The sequence below is a fragment of the Lupinus angustifolius genome, unplaced genomic scaffold, assembly GCF_001865875.1.
Source record: "Lupinus angustifolius cultivar Tanjil unplaced genomic scaffold, LupAngTanjil_v1.0 Scaffold_17_12, whole genome shotgun sequence".
Classification (NCBI taxonomy): domain Eukaryota; kingdom Viridiplantae; phylum Streptophyta; class Magnoliopsida; order Fabales; family Fabaceae; genus Lupinus; species Lupinus angustifolius.
Window position 1 is genome coordinate 51,047 of NW_017718989.1, and position 23,999 is coordinate 75,045.

The 23,999-nt window shown below is 33.6% G+C and overlaps 3 protein-coding genes across 3 annotated transcripts; 1 reads left to right on the forward strand and 2 right to left on the reverse strand.

Moving 5' to 3' along the window:
- Window positions 1-3,384: 3,384 nt before the first annotated feature.
- On the reverse strand, window positions 3,385-5,918 carry LOC109338045. The gene is made up of 3 exons (XM_019575181.1): window positions 5,713-5,918; window positions 5,328-5,639; window positions 3,385-4,509 (listed from the first exon to the last, which is right to left on the reverse strand). Exons 1-3 carry the CDS (start codon window positions 5,821-5,823, stop codon window positions 3,760-3,762), a joined length of 1,173 nt encoding a protein of 390 aa, XP_019430726.1. The 5' UTR covers window positions 5,824-5,918; the 3' UTR covers window positions 3,385-3,759.
- Window positions 5,919-7,502: 1,584 nt separating this feature from the next.
- On the reverse strand, window positions 7,503-11,451 carry LOC109338046 (thylakoidal processing peptidase 1, chloroplastic-like). Its single transcript, XM_019575182.1, has 7 exons — window positions 10,698-11,451; window positions 9,243-9,311; window positions 9,064-9,132; window positions 8,846-8,932; window positions 8,665-8,732; window positions 8,351-8,437; window positions 7,503-8,075 (listed from the first exon to the last, which is right to left on the reverse strand). Exons 1-7 carry the CDS (start codon window positions 11,322-11,324, stop codon window positions 8,021-8,023), a joined length of 1,062 nt encoding a protein of 353 aa, XP_019430727.1. The 5' UTR covers window positions 11,325-11,451; the 3' UTR covers window positions 7,503-8,020.
- Window positions 11,452-14,316: 2,865 nt separating this feature from the next.
- LOC109338044 (B3 domain-containing protein Os01g0723500-like) lies at window positions 14,317-20,054 on the forward strand. Its single transcript, XM_019575180.1, has 6 exons — window positions 14,317-14,903; window positions 15,985-16,465; window positions 16,705-16,880; window positions 18,354-18,870; window positions 19,135-19,304; window positions 19,406-20,054. The coding sequence occupies exons 1-6, from the start codon at window positions 14,808-14,810 to the stop codon at window positions 19,718-19,720; spliced, it is 1,755 nt and encodes a 584-aa protein (XP_019430725.1). The 5' UTR covers window positions 14,317-14,807; the 3' UTR covers window positions 19,721-20,054.
- The last annotated feature ends 3,945 nt before the right edge of the window (window positions 20,055-23,999 follow it).

Genomic DNA, 23,999 nt, shown 5'->3' on the forward strand with positions numbered 1-23,999 from the left:
ATACTTACTATGCACATAATTTTGCATCAATGTTTTGTACATTGTATTATTTTATGAGTGTAATATTTATAAATAATCAGTATAAAAATTTATACACATTCAATATATCATTCAGTGGTGGATCTTGAAAAAATATTTAGGAGGAGCAAGAATATAAGATTAATTGAGTAACTAAAAATATTGATAATTGTTTAAAAATTTTAAAATAAGATTTCAATTATAAATAATAATAATTAATAATTAAAGTTGTTAAAGAAAAATGTACATTAATTTAAAGGGTCGCTCTTTGTTAAAGACTTTGACTCATCGATGATTAAAATTAAGGATAGAATTTTTAGCTATTTATTTTTCAATATAAATCAACATGTTATCTACAAGAAATTCATCTTTTATTTTACTACATAGTTTTGTTTTAATTTGTTGTCTTCGTTGATGAAAATAATTTTCCTCTAATAGCTAAACCACAATAGTTAAGATAAGAGAATAACTTGATCAAACAAATAATATATATTTACTTTTCTTATATCGTCAATGTTCAAATTAATTTAAAGATGATTGAGAGTTTTTATTTTCTCAAACATGAATGACTAACAACATAAACAATAAAGTATCGAAACTAACATATAAAGTAATTCGTCTCTTACTAGCATTGAAATTCATATTGTAGACTTTTTTCACAAAAAATATATATTATCAATATTAAATGTTTTATAAAAATTCATAGAATCTTAAGACTTTTGCTGCAAATTTGACAATGACAATGTTTATCCTATAATATATTTTATAAGTATAAAATCAAATTATTATAATATTATAGGCAATATCAACATCTACATGTATAAAAGAACTTTATCAATTATCTATAATTTTTAGAAATACTATATAATTTGCAGTTTAAAAAAATTTGAAATAAAAAAATTCTGGGGGCAGTTGCCCCCACCTGTCTCCAATAAGTTTTGCGTCTGACATCATTTATCTGTATTACTTTTATTTTAAAAGTCAATGATGATTAAAAATGTATTATGTATAATACAATAACATTGTAAAAAACTGATACAATGTAGATTGTCATGATCTGTTTCTGTTCTCATTTCCCTTTGAGTATGTTCCTTCAGATTTCTATTGACTAAGTGTAGAAAACAAGCATTAAGAAATGGCTGAACTGCATAACCTATGAAAAATGAACTACATAACTGTATAGTTTTCCAAAAAATCTCACTTCCATTTCAATCAAATTTGAATCAGTGTTCAACCATTGGAATATCATTTAAGTGAACCAGTGTTGAAACCTTTTTGGTCTAGCATCAAATATAATTATTTCCAATGTACAATTACTACATATAACTACATTAACAAACATAAAATTATGAAGGTCTATAATATTTTATTAGTTGTAATATTAAATGTTACCTTTTACTGTGTCAATCAATGGAAAATGATGCATTCACATTTATTATAGAAATAAGTACTGCTGGAGTTGCAAATATAGTCCAACATACAAATGAAGAATGACAAAGGAATTCTCTAGTTATTGGTACACATGAAATGTGGTCCATTTCATAACAGGTTGTTCTGCATGTTGCAGCAGAAGCTTCTTCAATAAATATAATTGACACAATAAAGTGCTCTAATGGCAACTACATTATGGATATGGTATTCACCATGCTTTGCTAGCTTGGTCACAAGCAGTTTTTGTTTGCTGCAAGCTGAATTATGTAGTCAGATGAATTTCTCCTCGTATTGGGGTGAAGCAATTGAACTTGTTATTGCATATTCATTTTACTGATAACTTTATCAAATAAAAATCTGAAATAATGATTGAATAAGAAATTTTGGGTGTAAAATAATATATATATTTTTGGTACAGGGTATGAAATAATATGTAATTTGTATATGTATTAGCCCATATTGTTGTGGTTCTGCCAAGAAAGCACCCACTAGATTGATCAAATTTTGATTCATTATTGAGGTTTGTTACAAAGAATGTAATATTCATGTTTGGTGTTGTTGTTTGTCTTATGATTTAAAGGTGATGAATTCAAATATTGAAAATATTCCTTTTACTTACTAATAAGATTGTATATATTTATTTACTTTCCACAAGTCCAATTGTGCATTGAGATATCATTTAACTCATTTCATTGAAAGTAGCAGCAGAGTCACAAGGATAGCGTACCTCATTAATTGGCTGTAGAAACAATTGAAATAAGGTGGTATTTGGTTATTTTGAACACATTCCAGATAATCATTTTTTTTTAGTATTACCAATGGTATCTTCACACCATTTTGACATTTTAGGTAAGGAACTAATCTCTTTCAGGGTATATTTTTTTTTTTGAGATAGCAAAAGAAATGCATTAAAAAAGCACAAGGGGTGCTACCCAGAGTTAGGATCTGTTTTTAATACAATGATTAAGAATACAAAACCAATGGTCTAAACACCATTGCGTAAAAGGAAAAAAAATTAGAACCACAACAAGCAGAATACCAAAGCCATGAGCTAACTTGGATAGTGTGTAACACCTGTGAATGATTACTTTTTTTGCCATTAAAAGTTGCTTCATTCCTCCTCATCCAAATAGACCAAACCCTACAGAACCACAACATTTTCCAAATTTTACTCCCCTTGTGAACATTCCAATTCGAATCATGAATGATTAAGGGAGCAGTAAGTAACAGATTGGGGAATAATTAAAGGAAGCTTCAACCAAGCATAAAATTCAGACCACACATTCATGACACAATTGCAAGAGAGAAATAAATGATCAAGGTCTTCAGGATATCTTAAGCAAACAACACATAGCAATTCATCCTCCCTAAGTAAAATATTACGTTTAAATAAGGCCAACTTAGAAGCCACCCTAAGTATGTGGTTATCTCTCCCAACAAGTGTTCCTCCCAAAAATCAAACTCTTAATCTTTTGGTCATCCCTGAGATCTACCGGTGCGTTATAGTATTAAACCAACACATTGTCGGTAATCGTATTCCCATCTAAAAAGGTTAGAATTCAAAATTTCTCATTTCATCATAAGTGAGATGTCATGGAATGTAAAAACTTTCTCATTTGTTTGAACATTTTTCTTCTAATCTTCAACTAAAAACAATTCATGAATCAAACCAAAATGATATAGGTACTTCAGAATTGTTGGTCATAGCCACACGGTGAGTAGATTTTCATCCCAAACCAAATGCAATGCTTGGATAGGTTTGGATTATGATATGCCAGAAACTTGGTGCTAAAACTCAGGAACAGAGGAGGACTGCCTTTAACAACAATCATGCTCAAATTGGTAATAGCTAATTGCAACTTACCATACCATCAAACTTGGATTTTTTGTCAAGATTCAGGAAAAATAGTATAGAATTCTGAAATTGAGTATAGAGAAGGAATAATCAAGATCTAGATCCATACTGAAATATTATTCTTCAATACACTCTTTTAACAATACAAGGCATCCTCAAACATAAGCACACTGCACATTCAATACCCTGAACAAAAAACAAAACATCCCAAATAGCAGACCTGCTTAAGTCTAGACATCACCATCAGAAGTGGCAGTTAAAAAAATTTAGGTCCAAATCATTTTTCTCTTCTTTGGCCTCTCTCCTATTTTGGTATTTACAAGACCAGTTATGAGTGCATCATTGATATTTTACAAGAATTAGTGAACAAGTATACAACAAGATTAACAGAAGAATCTAGAAATGTGGCCTAAGGAAGTATTAAAAAAGAAAAATACAACTTCCAACAGTATCTCCTACCATTTCACATCCAGTGTAAGAGCCTCTGGAGGAAGAAGAACAGGTCGCATCTTTGTATAGGACATATTGGACAACAAACTAGCCCATGAAACTGAATCAGATTCAATAAAAGGTTTCAGTTTCTTGATTGAAACAGGCTTTAACCTGTTTTCCTCAACTCTGGCCAATATTTCGAACCAAACCCTTCCTACACTGGGCCTTGTCCTCCAATCAGGTAATGTACGACCAAGGGTGATATTACTCCCAACGTCTATTTCCAATTCTAAGGGGAATTTTACAGAAACTGATGCTTTAATAACTGCTTTGAGGAAGCCAAAAAACTGATCTTCAAGAATCTTCCGAACAAGAAGACTCTTCAAAATTTCCTTCACCATACTTAATCTCAAACTTAAGGAATCAATTGGACATGCTCGTTTTCTATAAGTATGATCATCGTAACATTTTTCTGGAAGCAGCTCAACAGTATCCTCTGAGATCAATGTAGTTCCTATATATGTAGAAGGGTTCCGAGCTCTATAAGCAACCAATGATGCAGACCCTAATATGCGTATGGGAATTAGAGGCATACACGTTGATTGAAGAAAGGGGAAAAGGTCACTCTTCCTCTTTCTAAACATGGTACTTCCATTCATTTGCAGATCAAGACCAGCCGAGTGATAAAGAGAAATTTCTTGTGCTCCCCTTACTTCTACCGTAATGCCTTCACCAACAATGATGCGTTTTAAACCAGTATATGATACATTCATCTGTAACACAGGATCAAGAGTTACTGAAAATCAAGACCTTTCTAGTTATTGGCTTATTGCACACAGACCCACTTGGATATATAAAAAGGAATCTTATTAATGGCAGGATAAATCTCAAATATGCAACTGAACTAGGAGCAGGACATAAATGACAGTAAAATATGTTTGGCTTTGGAGATACAATTTGCTACACAATAAAGATGTTGACATAAGCAACCAAAAAACTGAAGTAATAATTATTAAAGCTTCAACCGCAGTTTTAATTTACAGTCGCAATATTGTCGTGTTAGTAATCTACTACAAATGTATAGTCATCACAACTGCGGTGAATGCAATGCAACCACATATGTGATTGCAATTTAAAACCATAAAAAAGGGTGTCCCAATGTATGCAGTCTTACTCTCTCTCAGAAGAGGAGAGAGTCAGAGATTGCTTCGAGGAATTGAACTCTAACTTCAAGTCACAATGCAAGCAAACTTACTTTTGGGCCGATGCTCACCCTCGCAATTTAAAACCAATAACCATGACTATAACAAATACATGTAAGAAATAAAAGGTTGTCACTAACAGTAACAACTAGAGTTATTAAGTGTCAAGTTTTCTCATCCATTAAGTATGAGTAAAATACCATTTATAGAGGATGTTTGGAAGATCTTACTAAAATAGTTTATAAGCTATTTTCAGTTTATCAGCTAATAAGCGCTTAATTAAGTGATTTCCCAAACATCAACATAGTGAGATCTGAATTGAATTCCAACAACAAAAACAACCATATAATGTTAAAACAAAGAGAAATGGAAGGGGGGAAATTACTTACGGGCAAAGATAAGGAGAGATTATGAATTCCATCGACCCTCAATTCAAATGGACCATCCAATTTGATTCCATCAAGCACAGCGAGGTAACTAATTTGATGAATAAGAAACCCTAAATCGGACTTGGGTATTGCGAATTTGTTCCAAGACGAAACCTTGTCAGAGAATTTGAGCGTCAAGTTATTCTTACCCGACCCGATTCGAAATTCGTAGCTACGGAACGTTCCAAACCTAACTTTTCCAATGTCCAATTTCAAAACCCTCACATCTTTCAAATCCCATTTTTGCTTCGCTGTTATTGCTTTCAACACATCCTGAATTCAATGAATAAGAGAATTAGAATGAAAAAAAGAACATTTTTTGAAATTTGAATTTTTGTGTATGTACCTGTAAGATGTGGGTAAGATTGGAAGAAGGGTTTGGAATAGGAGAAGAAAGAAAAGCAGTGATTTGAAGGAGAAAGATGAAGAAGGAAAGTGGGAAATAAGAAGAAATCATCGCGGAGAGGTAGAGTTCGTTGAACGATACTGTGCTTCTGAAATCGGTGAGACATTATTGGTTTCGTACTTTAGTTTTATCTGCGAAACTATTACATTAGTTTCGAATCCTTTGTTTTTTCCCAAATAATTCGGTAAGATTTTGACACTCGATAAATAATTATTTTTAATGACATTGCACTATTACAGGATTACTTGTGTCAACAGATATTTTGTGGCTGTGGACTCACATCATTATTCTATATATTAAATACTAATTTTTTTATTATTTTAGAAAATTAGAATGTTTTTATACTTCATATTATAATTTTTGTATTATTATAATATCCAACTTTAAATGAGATATATTAATTATAGTTACCTATGATTATATTATTTTACTTTAGAAATAAAAAATATTAAGGAAAAAATAGGAAAATAAAACCATAATAATAGTTATTTTAAGTTTTAACTTTATATATAGTAAGTATAGAAGTATAAATAAATACTAAACACTAATGATATGAATACCCACCAGTATAGATGATAAAACAAGTCATGTTTGCCTGCATGATTGTATTTTCGCTCATTTATCTATTTAGTTCTATTTATTTGTTCATCAAGTCTGTATACATTTATATTATGTTGGTGACCCACAAATATACTTTAAGAAAAAATTAAATAATAATAATGTAATATGAACTTTAATGTCTCAAAAAATTATTATGTAATTTGTTCAACTAAATATTTCCAAGTTTTTGTTAATTTTTTCTTCAACTAATTTATTTAATTTAATTTTGAAACCAAAATGGGACTGAAAATTGCAAAAGAAAAAAGGTTCATCTCATTTAAGTCAAGGATGAGGAACATAGGTTCCTTAAAATTTGCCCTCTTAAATGCAAGGAGTTGAAATTGACTAACATGTGTTTTGCTGATGTTCTGGCCTTGTTTAGTAAAGCAGAAAAATATATTTTGCAACTAATACAACAACTAAACTTTTATCTTGTTGATTACATAGATCAAATAACATCATAATGCTTATCAGATAATATTTATCTAACAAAGTGTCATGTCTCCAAGCTACTTAAGCAAGTGTGCAGCTATGACATGAATAAATTTGAAGAGATTGTACTTTGATAGTATTGGAATTCAGATTGTAGATTGATATTATTATGCTGTAATGCTTGATTTGAATGATGGATGTAATAATGAATTCACACTATATATGGCTGAGCTTGTTTTAAGTTCAACCCTTCCTAAAGGTTTGCCACTTGAACTATTTTTTCCTTAAACTATGCTTTTTGGTTGTATTGTTTTGTTCATGTAATGAAATTTCTTTACATTCTACCCAAAAAATTCAAAATTCAGCCTGGTTTTGTATTTTTCCCTTCCACTTCACATTAGATTGTAGTTCCATGGTGTAAAAGTGTACACCTCAACCGCCACCACCCACCAACCTTCGTCCTATACCCTGTTTCCTCTGACATTGCATTACACATCGGACTTACTCGCCCATTAGTTATAATTGATCAGAAAAATACATAATTATTAAAATTTTAATTTCAATATTTTTTAATTAACCCTAGCAAATATACATGGAGACACATATTTTGAGACAATAGATACACTTCCCTTACCATCACGCCCTACTCCATTTTATTTGATATTGCAACTTCTTCACAGTTCACTTGCAGACAAATTCAAACAATTTTCCACTCTTCCTCTTCCAATGAAACAACAATACTATTCTTTAACGCCACCAGATGTTAATTTAGTCAATGTAATATCAAGTAAAATATAACTTGGACTGCTATAATTTGTTAGACATGAAAGCCTTCTAGCTTCTTCTCCTAACATCATGTTACAATGTAGCCTCTAACAAACTTTCCCCACAAGGTCAACCTGCCTCATCAGAGGTGATTCTATGTTTCTCATAAATCTACATAGACATATATACCCTTCACCTATCAACATGGAAGTCTTAGGGCCTGTTTGTGAGTTGGCAATAGAGGATAGAGAAAAGCTTCAGAGTCATGAAATACACTTGTGAGATGACTTTCAAACCTTCCTTTTTTCTCCTTTCCCCTCTAAAAACCAACTCGCAAACAGAACCTTAAAGAGAGTATAGATTGGTGATCATTTATTCATTTACCATCTCTAAACTTGCTTAATCACTTATTCTCATTCTTATTTGACATCGAAATGTTTTGCAGCCACCCTCAACTTACTCCACTGGGAGAGGATCTTCGAGAGCTGAAATCACCACTGAGCAAGCTGACCAATCAACATCCATACCAAGTCAGCCCGGTTAGCATTCTACCTAGCTCGGGCAGTACAAGGAGAGAAAAATAGCATATACTTGCAGTCTTATATTAATGAGCAAATTATATTTACTGCCCAGGATATAAAGAAATTACAAGGAAACCCTTCCTTATTTGTATCCCTACACTGATCTCCACACGGTGTTAATTTGTTTGCAAAAAAATCTTGAACTCACAATCACCCTTATTGTTTGGTTTTGGAAAACCCGGAGAATATCGGCCCCTTACCCATACTTTACAGAGTCGGATACTTCAGATGGAGGCCAGTACCGAAACATGGATCTGCCAAGAATGTACTTGATAGGGAGTGGACCCCTGAAAGACACCAAAAGCAAATCAACATATGCTAGACATCATCACAATTCTTATCTCTACACAGTATAAATATGATAGCATGCAATGTCTGTGTTCTGATAATACATAGAACATGGATGTTGATTACATTATTCCCATCATCATGCGTCAAAATGTATCGCCCACCAAAAGCAACATATTCTGAACAGAAAAAGAAGAAAAAAGCAAGTGTTTATGAGAAAAAATACCAGTTATGTGAGTCAAAGCTGTTATTACGATTATCTCCCATCACAAAGACATAACCTTCTGGCACAACCTACAACAAAATATAAAATAAAAACTATTAACAACAATGTTTCCAAATCCCACAATCAACTAAAAATATTACCATTACAAGTGGAAGAAAAACAAAACTAGTTAATCTTTTACCACTGGATCCATCTGATAAGCAAGTGGCTCTAATACAAATTCTTCTTCTTGAGGAACACCATTTACCAATAGTTTTCCATCTCGAACCTACCAGAAAACCCAAAACACATAAATATGTTAGAGATGAAGGTGCAATTGTTTGAACAGAAACAAGTGTAGTACCTAAACAAGGCCTAATACCAAATTTATCAATTAGTTACTCCAAGTTAGAAGCTTACTTCAACACAGTCCCCAGCCTTAGCCACAATTCTTTTTATGAACACTTCAGCTGAATTATAGCCAGCTGCCTGCATAACACCGAGATATTCAAGGAAGAAAATTGGCACCTTAATATCAGAACAAAACTAAGGTCTAGAAGCAACAGCAATAATGCCCTGCTGAGATTGTAATATGATACCTGTAAATTTGGAGGCACTTGAAATATTACTACATCGGAAACATTAGGCTTTCTAAAGAAGAAAGAAACCTGTTACATCATGTATAAAAGCACAACGCAATTAGTTAACAATAAGTAAAAGCAATATAATAACATCTCTCTAATTTTGATCTATTATAATTACTTGCTCATATCGGGTTTTTAAGGTAGGCCTCACCTCTATAAGTTAAGGGTTTTCTTAACCTCGGCTCTTGAGGCTGAGGAAAATAAGTTAAAAAATAGTAAAAAGGTCTTGTGAAAGTAAGTCCACTTGCTCAACCATACACCATTTAATTTCCCAATGTAAGGATTTTTTAGTCTCTTAAGCCATAATCCACAAGTTAATTAGGCGAAGAATCAATCTGATCATCTAATACTATTCAACCATACACCACTGATCAATGTGAATGGTGTATGGTTGACGGAGGTTAGAAAGTTAGTTTAGCAAAAGAACTATCAACCATGTTATACCTTTCGGTATTTAGCTAGCTACATGAATCAAATGCATCTCTGTATACATAGTGTAGCAACTCATAACTAATCTTGTAGCTAGTGGCGGAGCTTCTATCTGATCGGTGGAAGCCACGACTCCCCAAAAGTTGTGAAAAAATCTTCACAAAAAATTGCGGGTGTGTTTAGCACAACTACCTGAAGGGCTAGCTGAAGCCTGAAAAGTTAGGAGCTGAAAGCTTATGGCCAATAAGATAGATGATTGAATTGATACTCTGTGCTTGAAACCAGGCAACTACCTGGTAAGTGTAAATGATTTAAAAGCTTCTAACTTATAAGCCATAAAATAATTATACAGTTCTATTGACTTATCTAATCAGAACTTATTGGTCATGACCTTTTTAAAATTCTTCCTTAACCAAACAAGTATTCTTCTGTCAAATGAGCTCATTGAATAGCTTATCATCCCCCAGAAGAGTTGCCAGACACACAATACATATAAGTCCACACTATTTTAGTTTGACTTCTATGTTTGAAACTTATTTTGGTTCCCTTAACTTTTTAGTTCATACTATCTATTTGTACTAATCATGTATTTACTAATAGTCTACAACTAATAACAACCATATTGTCAACATGTATACTGAAGAAGGTGCATCTACTCTACAGGCTACAGGAAAATCATTCTCTCTATAAAAGGGCAGCCCTAGTGCACAAGGCTCCGTATATTAAGTTATGGGGACGGTACATGTACTCAACCCTAACTCCGCAAACAGGGAGGCAGTTTTGAGGATTTGAAACTGGTCACCAAGCAACAACTTTACCATTGTGCCGATGCCCAACCATTTAAATCATTCTCTGTATATGGTGTTCAAATTTATTAAGGGTCTTTTCGCTTCCAAAACTGAACTCGCAAACAGACCATAAAGTTACGCTCTTCACCCGACATTCCTTTCCCTTTAATTTCAATTACCAGGTATAACTAACCTTCTCTGCTAAAATACAATCACCAACATTAAGAGTTGGGTACATTGAAGACGTAGGAATCGATCTCGGTTCAGCAAGTGATGACCGGTACAGCAAGTAAACACTCATAGCAGTAAACACCGATTTCGCATCACCCGAACTAATATTCAACAACCACGACACCCAACTTCTTCTATTCCCAATCCTCGAACCCGAACCCGAACTCGAACTCGAATCACTAACACTTAAACACAATTTCCCACTCTCAGAACCGCCCAAACCATTAACCGGTTCGCTACAAGGGAGCCACTTCGACACCTGAAGAAACGGTATAATTTTACCTGGCTTCACCGGTGAAATACCAAATATACCCTCCGTCAACGTCACCGATGACCTCAGCAGCGAGAACATGCCGAGTGCGATGGGGTTCGCGGCATGACCGCCCAGGATCGCGGAGGCGAGGATGGGGGTGGCAGGGGCGAAGTGGTAATTACGGTGAAGGGTAGGGTTGTTGTCGTTGGATTGGGAAACGCAGGCGCGTGTCCAGGAATCCTGGAAGCGGGGGGTGGTGGCGGCGCGTGTTAGAGATGAGGAGAGGAGGTTTTGGGTGACGTGGAGGGAGTAGGAGAAGGTAACCCTCACAGCCATGGTGGTGGTTGGGTTGGAATGTAATGTTGAATTGGTGTATGGTTGAGGTTTTATGAAATGGGACAAGTGTGAAGTTGTTTGGAATTTGAAGTATGTTTGAAGGGGAAGAAGGTTCTACAGTTCAGGTTAGAGGATTGGGCTTATGCATATAAGAAACGGGTCAAAGGATAAAAAATAATATCATTTACTATCAAATCAGCCTATATCTATACTATATATAAAATCAAAACTTGAAATAACTTCTTTCATGGTGTAATTTTCATTTTCTATATTGCCCTTAACATTATTTAATTTTTACAAAAAATTATATAATCCTAGGCAACTACCACTAATACATTAATTAACCACATATATCACCTTAAATTAAACATTATCGTAAACACAAAAAAATTAATATAAAGTACACCCAATACAAAAATACATTTTAATTCAAAAAAATAAGAAATATATAAAAATTGAATATGTAGTATCACACAATATTTACCGACAGACACAAAGTGTCTGTACACACTAGTCATTAGAAAAATTGTATCCACAAGAATAATAATATTAGAGTTTAATATAGCGTAAAGATTTATATACAGTTACTATATTATATATCAATTATTTTTATTAATTTTTGAAGAATTAATAATAATTAAAAATGAATAGTAAAGGAAGAGTTAATAGTGTATAAAACTTTTATACTATAATTACATACATTTTTAAGCATAATTTCATTATTGTTCAGTTTATATATTACATTTTTATTATAAGTTTATATTTATGTACTATACAGATTTATACTTATTATATTATTCATCATTCATTTGTATTAGTTTTTTAAAATTAATGATAATTAAATATAAATGATGTATGATAAAATAACAATGTATAAAATTTATATATTGTAGTGCATGCATTTTTCATTTTTATTATTTATATTTTGAGTTTAATATTTATTTGTTGATGATCTAGATTCCCATATTAAATAAAAGTAGTAATATATATATAAATAATTATTATTTATATGTGACCATACATAAATATTACATTTAATTTTTTTTCTATTTCATAATTTTTAAGACAACAATGAATATTGTCAATTATTTGTAATGCTTTCATACTATATCAACTCATTATTTATATATGATTACATATCTAATTAATAAGTAATTAGAACATAATTTGTATTTAAGTGATTTTTCATAATTTATTATACCATTTGCACTTAATTATCTTCCTTTTTCATATAAAGTTTTCAATTAATATTTACTACGTAATTTTCAATTTTGTTACCTTTTAAATGACCAGCTTTCAAAATTAAGTGAAATACTAACTATTATTGATTTTGGATTTGCATAGTATTTTCTTGTAAGATCGATAAGAGATTATTTTTCAGAACTGTCCTAAGATGTCCAGGTAGAAATCCTTGTGTTTGTAACATAAGTAGGAATTCATCAATGGTATTGATAATGTAGTAAATAAAAAACTTAATAAATTCTTATATTATTTGTGTTATTTCAAATAATTTTTTCTAACGTAAATATAATCAATCATATATTGGAAATTATTCCTTAATCAAAAACCCAAGGTCGAGTTGTACACATACAAGAAAAAAGAAAAAAAAATGTGTATTATTTATACACTGATAATATAAAAATTTATACATAATTATTATAGTATTCACCATTCATTTATATTATTTTTATGCAAGAGTTAATAATGATTGAAAAAATGGAAGATGATATATTAATAATATAAAAACTCATACAGTACATAAATCTTTTTCTAAAAAAAATATTAAATAAAATAGTAGACATAGTCGAATATGATTGATGGAACTATCTATAGTCTAAACCATTATACATAGTCAATTTGATTATAATTTGATTACATTCAATCTCAGTGATACATTTTCTTAAATTCAACAAACCAAATGAGTTAAACTTAATTTAAGATTTTTTTTTTCTTCTCATCATTTATTTCATTCACCTTTATGATTTGTTGGATTTAAGAAAATAAATGACTGAGATTGAATATAACTTAACTTGAGTGTAAATGGATCTCTACTCTTATAACATAATGTAATTATATACAATACTAATAATTAACTAGTAATTAATTTATGTAATACATATAATTCCCTTCTACCATACCACCACTCTCAAGTTTAGCAATTTAAGTGAGGTAAATATATACGTTGATTTGAACAGGAGATAGTCGTAGTTAGACTCTGAGCAAAGTCATAACGTGCCAAATCTTCAAAATTAAAGCACTCAAGTTAGATCCATTTGACCTAATAGATGATTAGTAGTTGAACCATTCTGCTTTCTAAAGTAAGAGAATGGATTTACAAGTTACAACAACAAAAAGTTAGTTGGTGATACAAATCATTAAAAGGCTCAACTACTGCTCTACTATACTTAATGACAGATGTTGGGTTTACAATGTAAAAAAATTATACTTTTAAACTCTTAATATAAATAAATTAGAGAAAGTGTATGCATTAAATATATAAGTATTTTACATTATCACTATATCATTCACCATTTTTAATTATTATTTACTTTTCAAAAAATAATATAGTAAGAGTATATAAGTTTTTACATTAATATTGCATAAATATTAGACCGAATATATTAATCCACAAACCAAAATTTACAATTAGGGGAACTAAAGGAGTTATATTCAGTGATATTTTTAAGAACGTTGACATCAGTAATTTTGAAAATTTAATAACTCCACAAAAAATGTTCTTATAACATTTGACCCTACTTGATTTAGTTTTGATAATCAATTAAACCATGAATTTAATATGTATGTATTAGTAGTGTGAATATTAATTATTACCGAGTAAATAGATATATGTAGATTTAAACTCTTCAACAATTAGTCCATTTCCTTCTTAATTTTTCTTATTTTTGGTACTAATGATATCTTTTTTGTCTTCATTAATAATCATTTTCAAATTTTTAAATATATGATTATTTCTTCTAATAATTTGAGTGATATTGATGATGGACAATTACAGCTACAATGTCACAACCGCTTATACGTCGATGAATCTACTACTATCTTTCACTCCACCACCACCACATGGCACTGTGAATCGTGCTGCACAATTCATTGACATATAAATACGCTGTCGTTTTACACGACGTAAATCCCACGCGCCTACATCACATTACACAATGCTAAATGAAAATGACAGACCCAAGTGAAAACAAAAAATCGAAAGAGGAATAATCAAAAGCTGAAGCTCTCGATCCATAAATTTTCCCAAATCACTTCTTCGCTACGGTTCCGTTTTTCACAAATTCTACTTCTCTTCTCATCGTAACTGAAGAAAAAAAATAGAAACCCTAATTTAATTCCAATTTGCTATTATCAATTGTGTTCATTTCTCTTTGTAGAAAATTCTCAGATGCTGTGTAGTTGCTTACGTTGATGTTTACAACACACTACTCAAAATTTGTTCTTTGAAGAAAGAAAAAAACATTGATGGCGTGCGAGAGTTGTGGGAATGAAGAAAGGTTAAATGTTAGAAGGCCTCACTTTTATGAGGTTTATTCTTCTACCTCTACATCTGAGAGACTGGTAAGTAATTTACCCTAATTTAATTTCTTCTCGCTTTTAGACCTAATTGCATGTTCTTCAAGTTCTAATTGTAGTAAGTGTTATTGATGAAGCATTTCCTTTTTTTAATTAACTTATTGTTAGCATCTATTGTCACTAGTTGTACAAGTTAGGAGGAGGAGGAGGCCAATTTATGTATTAAGATACAATGCATAATAATTAGTACCTGTGTACAACAATAAGGTTGTTGTTTAATGATCATGATGTCACTGGTTCAAGTCCTGGAAACAACCTATCCACTTCACTTGTAGGGTAGGCTGCATACATTTACCCTCCCCATATCTCACTTAGTGGAAGTCTCGTACACTGGACTGCATTTTTCACTCTCCTCCAATGTAAAACTTATTTTAAAGAGAATGAAGCAAGTTAGCTAGGTAACCATAAAGTCTTAAACTTTCCACCTAATACTTATATCTCATTTGTCATTTGATGTTTTACTTCATAACAATAAGTATTTGTCTTTGGATCTGTATTGTACAGAATTTTTACATGCACTTTTTCAAATTTATACATTATAGATGGAAATGCCACAATATGGGGATAAAAGTCAGTAATGACTCAGTATTTTATTATGCTCAATGACTTGCACCAACTTTTAAAACATTATGTATCCTTTTCAAGTTAAGTTTTGTGCTTTTATATTAATCTTCTACTGATGTTATATCTTCCGTCATAGTCGTTCGTGGCCGATTTTTTGTATAAAAAATGTTGAATCTGTGTAATGTCGTATTTGGGCTTCCTAGCTTTCCGACCATTCTTCTTCAAGGATACCCTTAAAAAGGTAAAGAATACCAGAAACAGTCATCTTAATGAAAGGTTCACTGTTAGATTATCTCCCTAAGTTGCCAGTGCCACTTTTCTAAAAGAGGGTATGGGAGATGAAGGATAGCAGTTCATCTTGTCATAAATGTTCATTTTTGTCAAGTTATCATACAATACTTTTCTCATATTTTGGTTCATCTATCATAAAATGTGTGTTTTGGTTCATTCTGTCATAAATATTTTAGATTTTTTTGTTAAAAGATAACTTCTTTTGTTGCAGAAAATTCCAGCTGGATTTTTACGTTACATGGAGAGCTGGACATATGACCTAGTTTCATTAGTAGGTGCTAATGGACATATATGGCCTGTTCGATTGGTTAAGCAGGACAATGATCTATTCTTTCATCATGGATGGCCAACATTTGTGGAAGATCATCAATTAGAATGTGGTGACCTCCTAGTTTTCAGATATGATGCTCACTTGCATTTCACCGTGCAAGTATTCGATAAAAGTAGATGTGAGAAAGAAACAGCATTTCATTCTCAATGCAATCAAAATTGCTGTGAGTTTGATAATATTAATGGACATAAAAGAGACAGGAAGGAGATTTCTTATTTGGATGCTGTTGGTAAAGAACTAACACAATATGAGATAGTAAAACCAATTAGTGTGTTCAGAGAAACAGAAGAAACCTCCAAAGAATGTTCAGCTAATGATGTCCCTGTACCTTTTCACATGAAAAATCGCAATGGATATGAAGGTACAAGTGATTTGATCTTATTCTGGGTCTGGCAAAAAATACCTCTTAAAACTGATATAATCTTGCATAGTCACCTACTTCTCTAGGAAAGCACATTCTGCATTCATGTTCTTCTATTTATGCAATAGCACACACTTATTTAAAGCTCAAACTTGTATATGTGAAAATCCTACTTTGAATTCAATATATTAGTAAAATCTTAAATTTAATACCTGGTTGACTTGTTAACTTAAATACAGAGGCTGCAATCATGTGTAGAGGTGGGAAGGAAGATGATCGATATATTCCCAATGGAGTTTCAATATCAAATTTATCAGCACATGACGAGAAAAAAGTTGCTCGGTCATTTACTTCTCCATTTCCATATTTCGTGAGAATCATGAAAAGCTTCAATGTCAGTGGTTCATATACTCTGGTGGGTTGTTCCCTTCTGCAGTTCTGATTTTAGTTTCTAACTTAAGTTGTTTGACCATGTAATGCCTGCCCTTATTCTTAAGTCACTAGTACAGTGCTCCATCTGCTTGAGAAATTGATCTGGTTGAGGTAGATTATTCAACCGTAATAGTATGTCTTCCTTCGTGTATGAAGGATGAAAGCATGGGTAAAAGCATTGCAGATGTATACTTTACCAGCAAAAGATGATCTCAATTAAAATCCCATCCATACAAGTCCTAATTAGTGAATTTCAACCTTTAGTAGATTTGAGCTATTCTTGTCTGTGCATTTCAATAAATCTTGGAGTGAAGCTTCTATTAGTGAAAATGTTGCTTCACAAACTTCTCAACTGATCTCCCATACAAGCAAGCTTCTTATATCAATATAAGTTTGAGACATTTTCTAGTAAGGTAGGAAACTTAGAAGCTTTGGCAATGTGCTCGATCCGTGGTTCTGTGGAGCATTTGGTTGGAAAGGACTGCAAGAGTTTTCTCAGGATGTTGGATGTCTCTTGAGTTCATCTGGGTAGAATAGTTTCCCTAGCCTCTTTGGCGTTCTGCCCATGGCCTCTTTTGAGGGATCTCTTTGTCCGCCCATGGCCTCGACTGGCATTCTTTGTTGCATGTTTTTTGTTCTTTTATTTAGGAAATCTCTTTGTATTTTCGGTCTAGTTTTTTCTTTAGTTCATGAGGATTTCCTATCCAACTCCTATTGTACTTTTCTCTCCCCTCTCTCTATATATTATATTCTTATTTACGAAGAGACTGGCATTCTTTGTTGCATGTTTTTTGTTCTTTTATTTAGGAAATCTCTTTGTATTTTCGGTCTAGTTTTTTCTTTAGTTCATGAGGATTTCCTATCCAACTCCTATTGTACTTTTCTCTCCCCTCTCTCTATATATTATATTCTTCTTTTATAAAAAGGGGTTGCCTACTTGCCTAGTGCATGAGGCTCTCATATAGCGGGGTCTGGGGAGGGCAAATGTAGTGATGTACGCAACCTTAACCTCACAATGGAAGATGTTGTTTCTAGGACTTGAACTAATGACATCTAGGTCACAAGGCTAGTATCGTTACCGTTGCACTAAGGCTCACCCTCCTATATATTGTTCTTTTATATAAAATACAAAAAAATTGAGGCCTTTTCTATTGATATGACATTTAGAAATTGACCCCTGGGCAACTAAGGTCTTGTGTTCATCTGCAGAGTAGTGATATTTCTATTGTTAACATGGCTTTCTGCCCTTGATATTGATAAGATATGGGATGGAACAATGTGATGATATTTGGCTTTCCTCATCACATCTTTCTTATTATAAGTTTATTGGTTAATTTTTTTGTATTTCTCATTCACTGTGCTCAAGGTCAATAACCTTGAAGAAGTGACTTTTTCTCTTCTCTCTCTCTACATATCAAACCCTTGCTTATATTGGTTTAAAAATGGTATAATGCAGAATATCCCATACCAGTTTTCCATGGTCCATCTTCCTAACAGCAAGATAAAGATTATTCTTCATAATTTGAAAGGAGAACATTGGACTGTTAATTCTGTGCCAACAACTAGAGTACATACAAGTCACACTCTTTGTGGAGGATGGATGGCTTTTGTTCGTGGCAATAACATAAAGGTTGGAGATATCTGCATTTTTGAACTTGTACATGAGTGTGAATTACGTGTTCGAATTGCTGGGGTTGGAAAAGATGGACTTGACAACCAGGTTGAGAAACTAGCAAGTTGTGGGCCTGGTGCAGGACATGCTATCACTTGCCATAAGACTACAACATATATGCCAATGAATTCTAAAGTCAGCTCAAAGTGTGTAATAAAAGTTGATCAATCAGATAAAAAGTGTTCAAAGAATGGTCAAGAAGCTACTTTATCGATTGATTTGAAGAAGTCTGGTAGAGCTTCAAATACCTCCAAGAAGATGGGGCTTTGCCCTCAGTCAAAAGTTGCCCATAAAAAGCTGGGTAAGGCTTATCCTCTATTTGTCCATTAACTTGCCCACTCAAATTCTAATTCAATTTAGATGTTTCTGCAACAAATTTCTATGAAGTTTCAGAAAGAAAAGAAAAGAAAAGAGAAGTATATAACTCAATTCCTTGAGCATTGAAATTATGTTACTTTGATAGAGAAAGTAAAAAATAAAAAAGACAAATGATGAAGATTTTCCTTCTATATAAGTTTCTCCTTCCAATTTATGACTTAAGTCATATTACTGTAAACAAAGACAGTTGCTCAGAGGAGGCATCGTGTTGAAGATGATCTTAGTGCACATGCTAAAGCTGGTTTGAGAATGCTGTTTACACTTGACGAACAAAGAGTAGCTCAAGCATTCAATTCACCTTTTCCTAGTTTTGTGAAAATCATGAAAATGTTCAATGTCAGTGGATCATATACTTTGGTGAGTAGTACACAATCATTTAGTGCCAACATTTACATGTTCTTGTAAAGATTATGTACTTAATATCAACCCTAACTTATTGAGTGTCTGTTACATTGTAGAAAATCCCGTACCAGTTCTCCGCAGCACATCTCCCCTCCTACAAAACAGAAGTTATGCTTCGTAATTCAAGAGGTGAATGTTGGACTGTGAACTCTGTTCCCGATGCTAAAGGCAGAACAGTACACACATTTTGTGGGGGGTGGATGGCGTTTGTTCGTGACAACGACATCAATTTTGGAGACACTTGCATCTTTGAACTTGTTGCTCAGTGTGAGATGCAGGTTTATATATCTGGGGTTGGAAAGGAAGGGCTTGACCATCACAATGAACAAGTGAAACTAAATAGATTAGCCACCATTCCATCAACCTGCTAACATGTTTTTGAGACCGGTGTTTTATGGTGAGTGTTGCAAAAGATCTATTTTCCATTTAATGCACATGCATCAGTGATTTCATACTCATGGTATATGTGTTACACCTCACCATTCACATTGCAATTTATCATCACCAATCAGTAACTAAGAATATGTTGATTATCCCTATCATGCCTTTGCTTTGTAATTCCTATCAATGTGACTGTTTATAACTGTAAGGCTCATGGGATATTGTTCTTGTATATAGGCAAACATTGTTAGCCTTCTTTAGTTTTTGACTTTGAAACCATTTATCCGTTGCTATATAATGATTAAGGGTCAAGATTTGAGTTGACTATTGCTTTGTTATTGTAACAACAGTTAAATTGTAAAATGCCAACATTAGTCGATGTGAATTCAATGAGGTCCCTTTGGCGCAAGGAAGTACTCGTAGAATTGGAATTGGGTCTTGACCAAAATGTCGGAGTTTGATTCTTGATAGCGATATTTGTTGGGAAAGATAATCATGCATCCAAAATGGGTTAATTTTTCATCTTTGTTCCATAAGGTGGAATATCCTTGATAGGGGTAATTATGTAATTATGTGTTAAAAGGTAGTTAGGAGGTTATGCTATAAATAGTAAGTTTTCAAAAGTTGGTTGTAACTGATTTCTATTTTTAGAAAGTTGCTAAACTTCTCTTTCTCTTAAACCTAAAAATCTTGTAATTCTTGATCATTGCTAATAAGAATTGTTTGAATTCCTTTCTTAATCATAGGAATTCCTACACTTATTCCATTGAATTCATCGTTTCTTGCTTGAAATCCTTGAATTCCATAACCAACCACATCAATTGGTATCTAGAGCCTCTTTTTTCTGGGAAGGGATGGTAGAATCCACGCGTATGCAAACTGCAACAAGAGAAATTGAGGAGCGGTTGGAGATGCGAATTTCAGAAAAATTGGAGTTGCGTCTAGCAGAGTATGAGCTCACTGTAGAAATCAATGGATGAATCTGTGAAGCAGTCAGTTAAGGAGGTAATCAGGCAGAATGCGGCATCAGAAGGATCATCTTTGTCGAATAAATCAAGCATTGGAAGTAGAGATCACCACCATAATAATCAAGGTGAACGTAATCCTCCCTACACATATGCATGTCACACTCAATTATCTAGGATATAATTTCCTAGATTTGATGGAACCAATGTGAATGAGTGGTTATACCAGTGTGAAACCTATTTCATGGTGGATAACATGCATGAGGATTTTAAGGTGAAGCTTGCAATTATGCATTTTGAAGGTAAAGCCTTGAAGTGACATCATGCGTATGTGAGGTCTATGCGGATGAATTCACTACCTACCTGAGGAGAATATGTGAAGACATTACTTGAAAGATTCGGGGAGGTTTGTGATGATCATATGGCTGAGTTGATGAAGTTGAGACAGAAGGGGACAATTGCTGAGTATCATGAAGAGTTTGATGTTGTCATTACTAGGCTAGATCTATCAGAAGATTACATATTGAATTGTTTCTTGGGGGGATTGAAGAATGATGTGCAGATGATGGTGAGGATGTTCCAACCTCAAACTGTAAGAAAAGCATTTACATTGGCCAAGCTTTATGAGGCTGCTAGTCCTACCCTTCATAGTCATGGAAGAGTCAAGAACCCTACTCACAACAATATAGGGGGAAGACCTTTGCTTAGTTCTAAGCCTACCTTGGTTGCTGATTCAGATGTATTGAAAGATAAGCCAAGATTTAGTATAAGTTTGACACCAACTTATATGAATGACATAAGGGCCAAAGGACTATGTTACTTTTGTGATGAGCCTTATACTGCAGAACATAGCTTGACTCACAAGAGGCTACAAATTCATCTATTAGAGGTGGATGACTTGGAGGATGAGGAGGATGAGCCTGGTGGGGTGCAAGAATTGGTGGTGAAACCGAGTGAGGAGCCTCACATATTTGTCAATGCTTTAACAGGAGTGTCCAATTTCAGAACCATGAGGGTTACTAGTAGATACAAGAAGAAACCCCTGCATATTCTGATTGATAGTGGCAGCACTCACAATTTTCTAGATAGACAAGTGGCTGAAAGAATTGGGTGCAAAATTGAAGAATTGCAGCCTATGGTCACAATGGCAGATGGCACTAAGGTGCCAATTTTGTCAATGGTAAGAAATTTTAGTTGGACTTTCCAACAAAGTACCTTTACCTCAGATGTGATGTTACTTCCATTGGGGTGTTGTGATGTTACTTCCATTGGGGTGTTGTGATGTTGTATTAGGCATTGAGTGGCTAATCACCTTGGGGGACATTACTTGGAATTTCAACAAATTGACCATGAAGTTTTGTCTACAAGGAAGAAGACACGTGCTAAGGGGTGCCACACAGTTTGAATATAAGACTATTAAGGCCCAATAGTTGGCAAAAACCATGGTCAGGGGAGTGCACCTTTCAATGATCCAGGTAGGTGATGCAGGTGGAATTCTTTTGCACTCTATAACTACTCATGCAGAGTCAAGTCACATTCCTCTTTCAATTGAGTACATATTACAAGTATATGCTGATATTTTTGCCACTCCTACTCAATTGCCACCAACAAGAGCAGAACATGATCACATGATTCCATTGATGCATAATGTGGACCCTGTGAACAAAAGACCATATAGGTATGCTAAGGAACATAAATATGTTATTGACAAACTGGTACATGATATGTTAAGCTCAGGGGTTATCCAAACCAGTAATAGTCCTTATGCAAGTCTAGTTGTCTTGGTTGGGAAGAAGGATGGTACATGGAGGCTATGTGTTGATTATAGGGAGTTAAACAAAGGCACAATAAAGGATAGGTTCCCTATTCCTTTAGTTGATGACCATATGGATGAGTTACATGGTTCTAACATCTTTTCTAAGATTGATCTTAGGGCAGGATATCATCAAGTGGGGATGAGCCCCAATGATATTCATAAAACGACCTTCAGAACACACAGTGGTCACTTTGAGTACTTGGTAATGCCCTTTGGCCTTACAAATGCACCTGCCACATTCCAGAATTTAATGAACTTTGTTTTTAAGGAGTTTCTCAGGAAGTTTTTGCTGGTTTTTTTTGACGACATACTTATCTATAGCAGACACTAGATGAACACCTTGTGCATTTAGAATTAGTACTTGTTAGGATGAGGGAGCATCAGTTGTTTGCCAAACAATCTAAGTGCTATTTTGGAGTTAGGAGGGTGACAGGGTGGAATATTTGGGTCACTTCATATTAGCTGAAGGTATAGCCACTGACCCTGCTAAAATTAGTGCAGTGTAGAATTGGCCTTTGCCTCAAACACTCAAGCAGTTGAGAGGATTCTTGGGATTGGCAGGGTAGTACAGGAGATTTGTGAAAGGATATGGCACTGTGGCCAAGCCACTCAATAAGATGTTGAAAAAAGACAAATTCAAGTGGAGTCCTGAAGCTAAGGTCTCATTCCAAAGGGTGAAGAGTTGTTGACTACTACTCCTGTGTTGACTCTACCTGATTTTGCACAACAATTCACAATTGAAGTAGATGCATCAGGGCAAGGAATATGTGTTGTGTTGATGCAAAACAACCATCCTATTGCTTTTATTAGTAGGATGCTGAATCAACAACAACAATCACTATTAACTTATGAGAAGGAACTTATAGTTGTGGTTTTTGCAGTTCAAAAATGGAGGCACTATTTGTTAAATAAAAACTTCATCATCAAGACTGACCATAGGAGCTTGAAATATATGATGGATCAAATGTTAACCTATAATTTCAACAAAAGTGGTTGGTGAAGCTCATGGATTTTGATTTCTACATCGAATACAAACAAGGGAAGGAAAATGTAGTTGCTGATGCTCTATCTCGAATGGAAGGGGCTGGATGTCAAGCAATATTACTACATACATTGAATTCAGATATGTTGGGAAGAATTCAAGGTACTTGGGACAGTGATGCTAGTATACAAAAGATGATACTCCAATTGCAATCTGATCTAGCTAAACATAAACACTACACTTGGGATGGCTTGGAACTGAAAAGAAAAGGCAAGTTGGTAGTTGGTAGAGGTGAGTCACTAAGGCAAGAATTATTGCAGTGGTTTCATGAGGCAGCCTCAGGGGGTCACTCTGGAAGAAATGCCACTATTCAGAGGATTAGAGCTGTGATCTATTGGAAAGGGTTGAACAAGGATGTCAAAACTTTCATTCAACACTGTTCCATTTGCCAAAGATGCAAATATGATACATCTGCTTATCCTGGTCTATTACAGCCTTTGCCTATC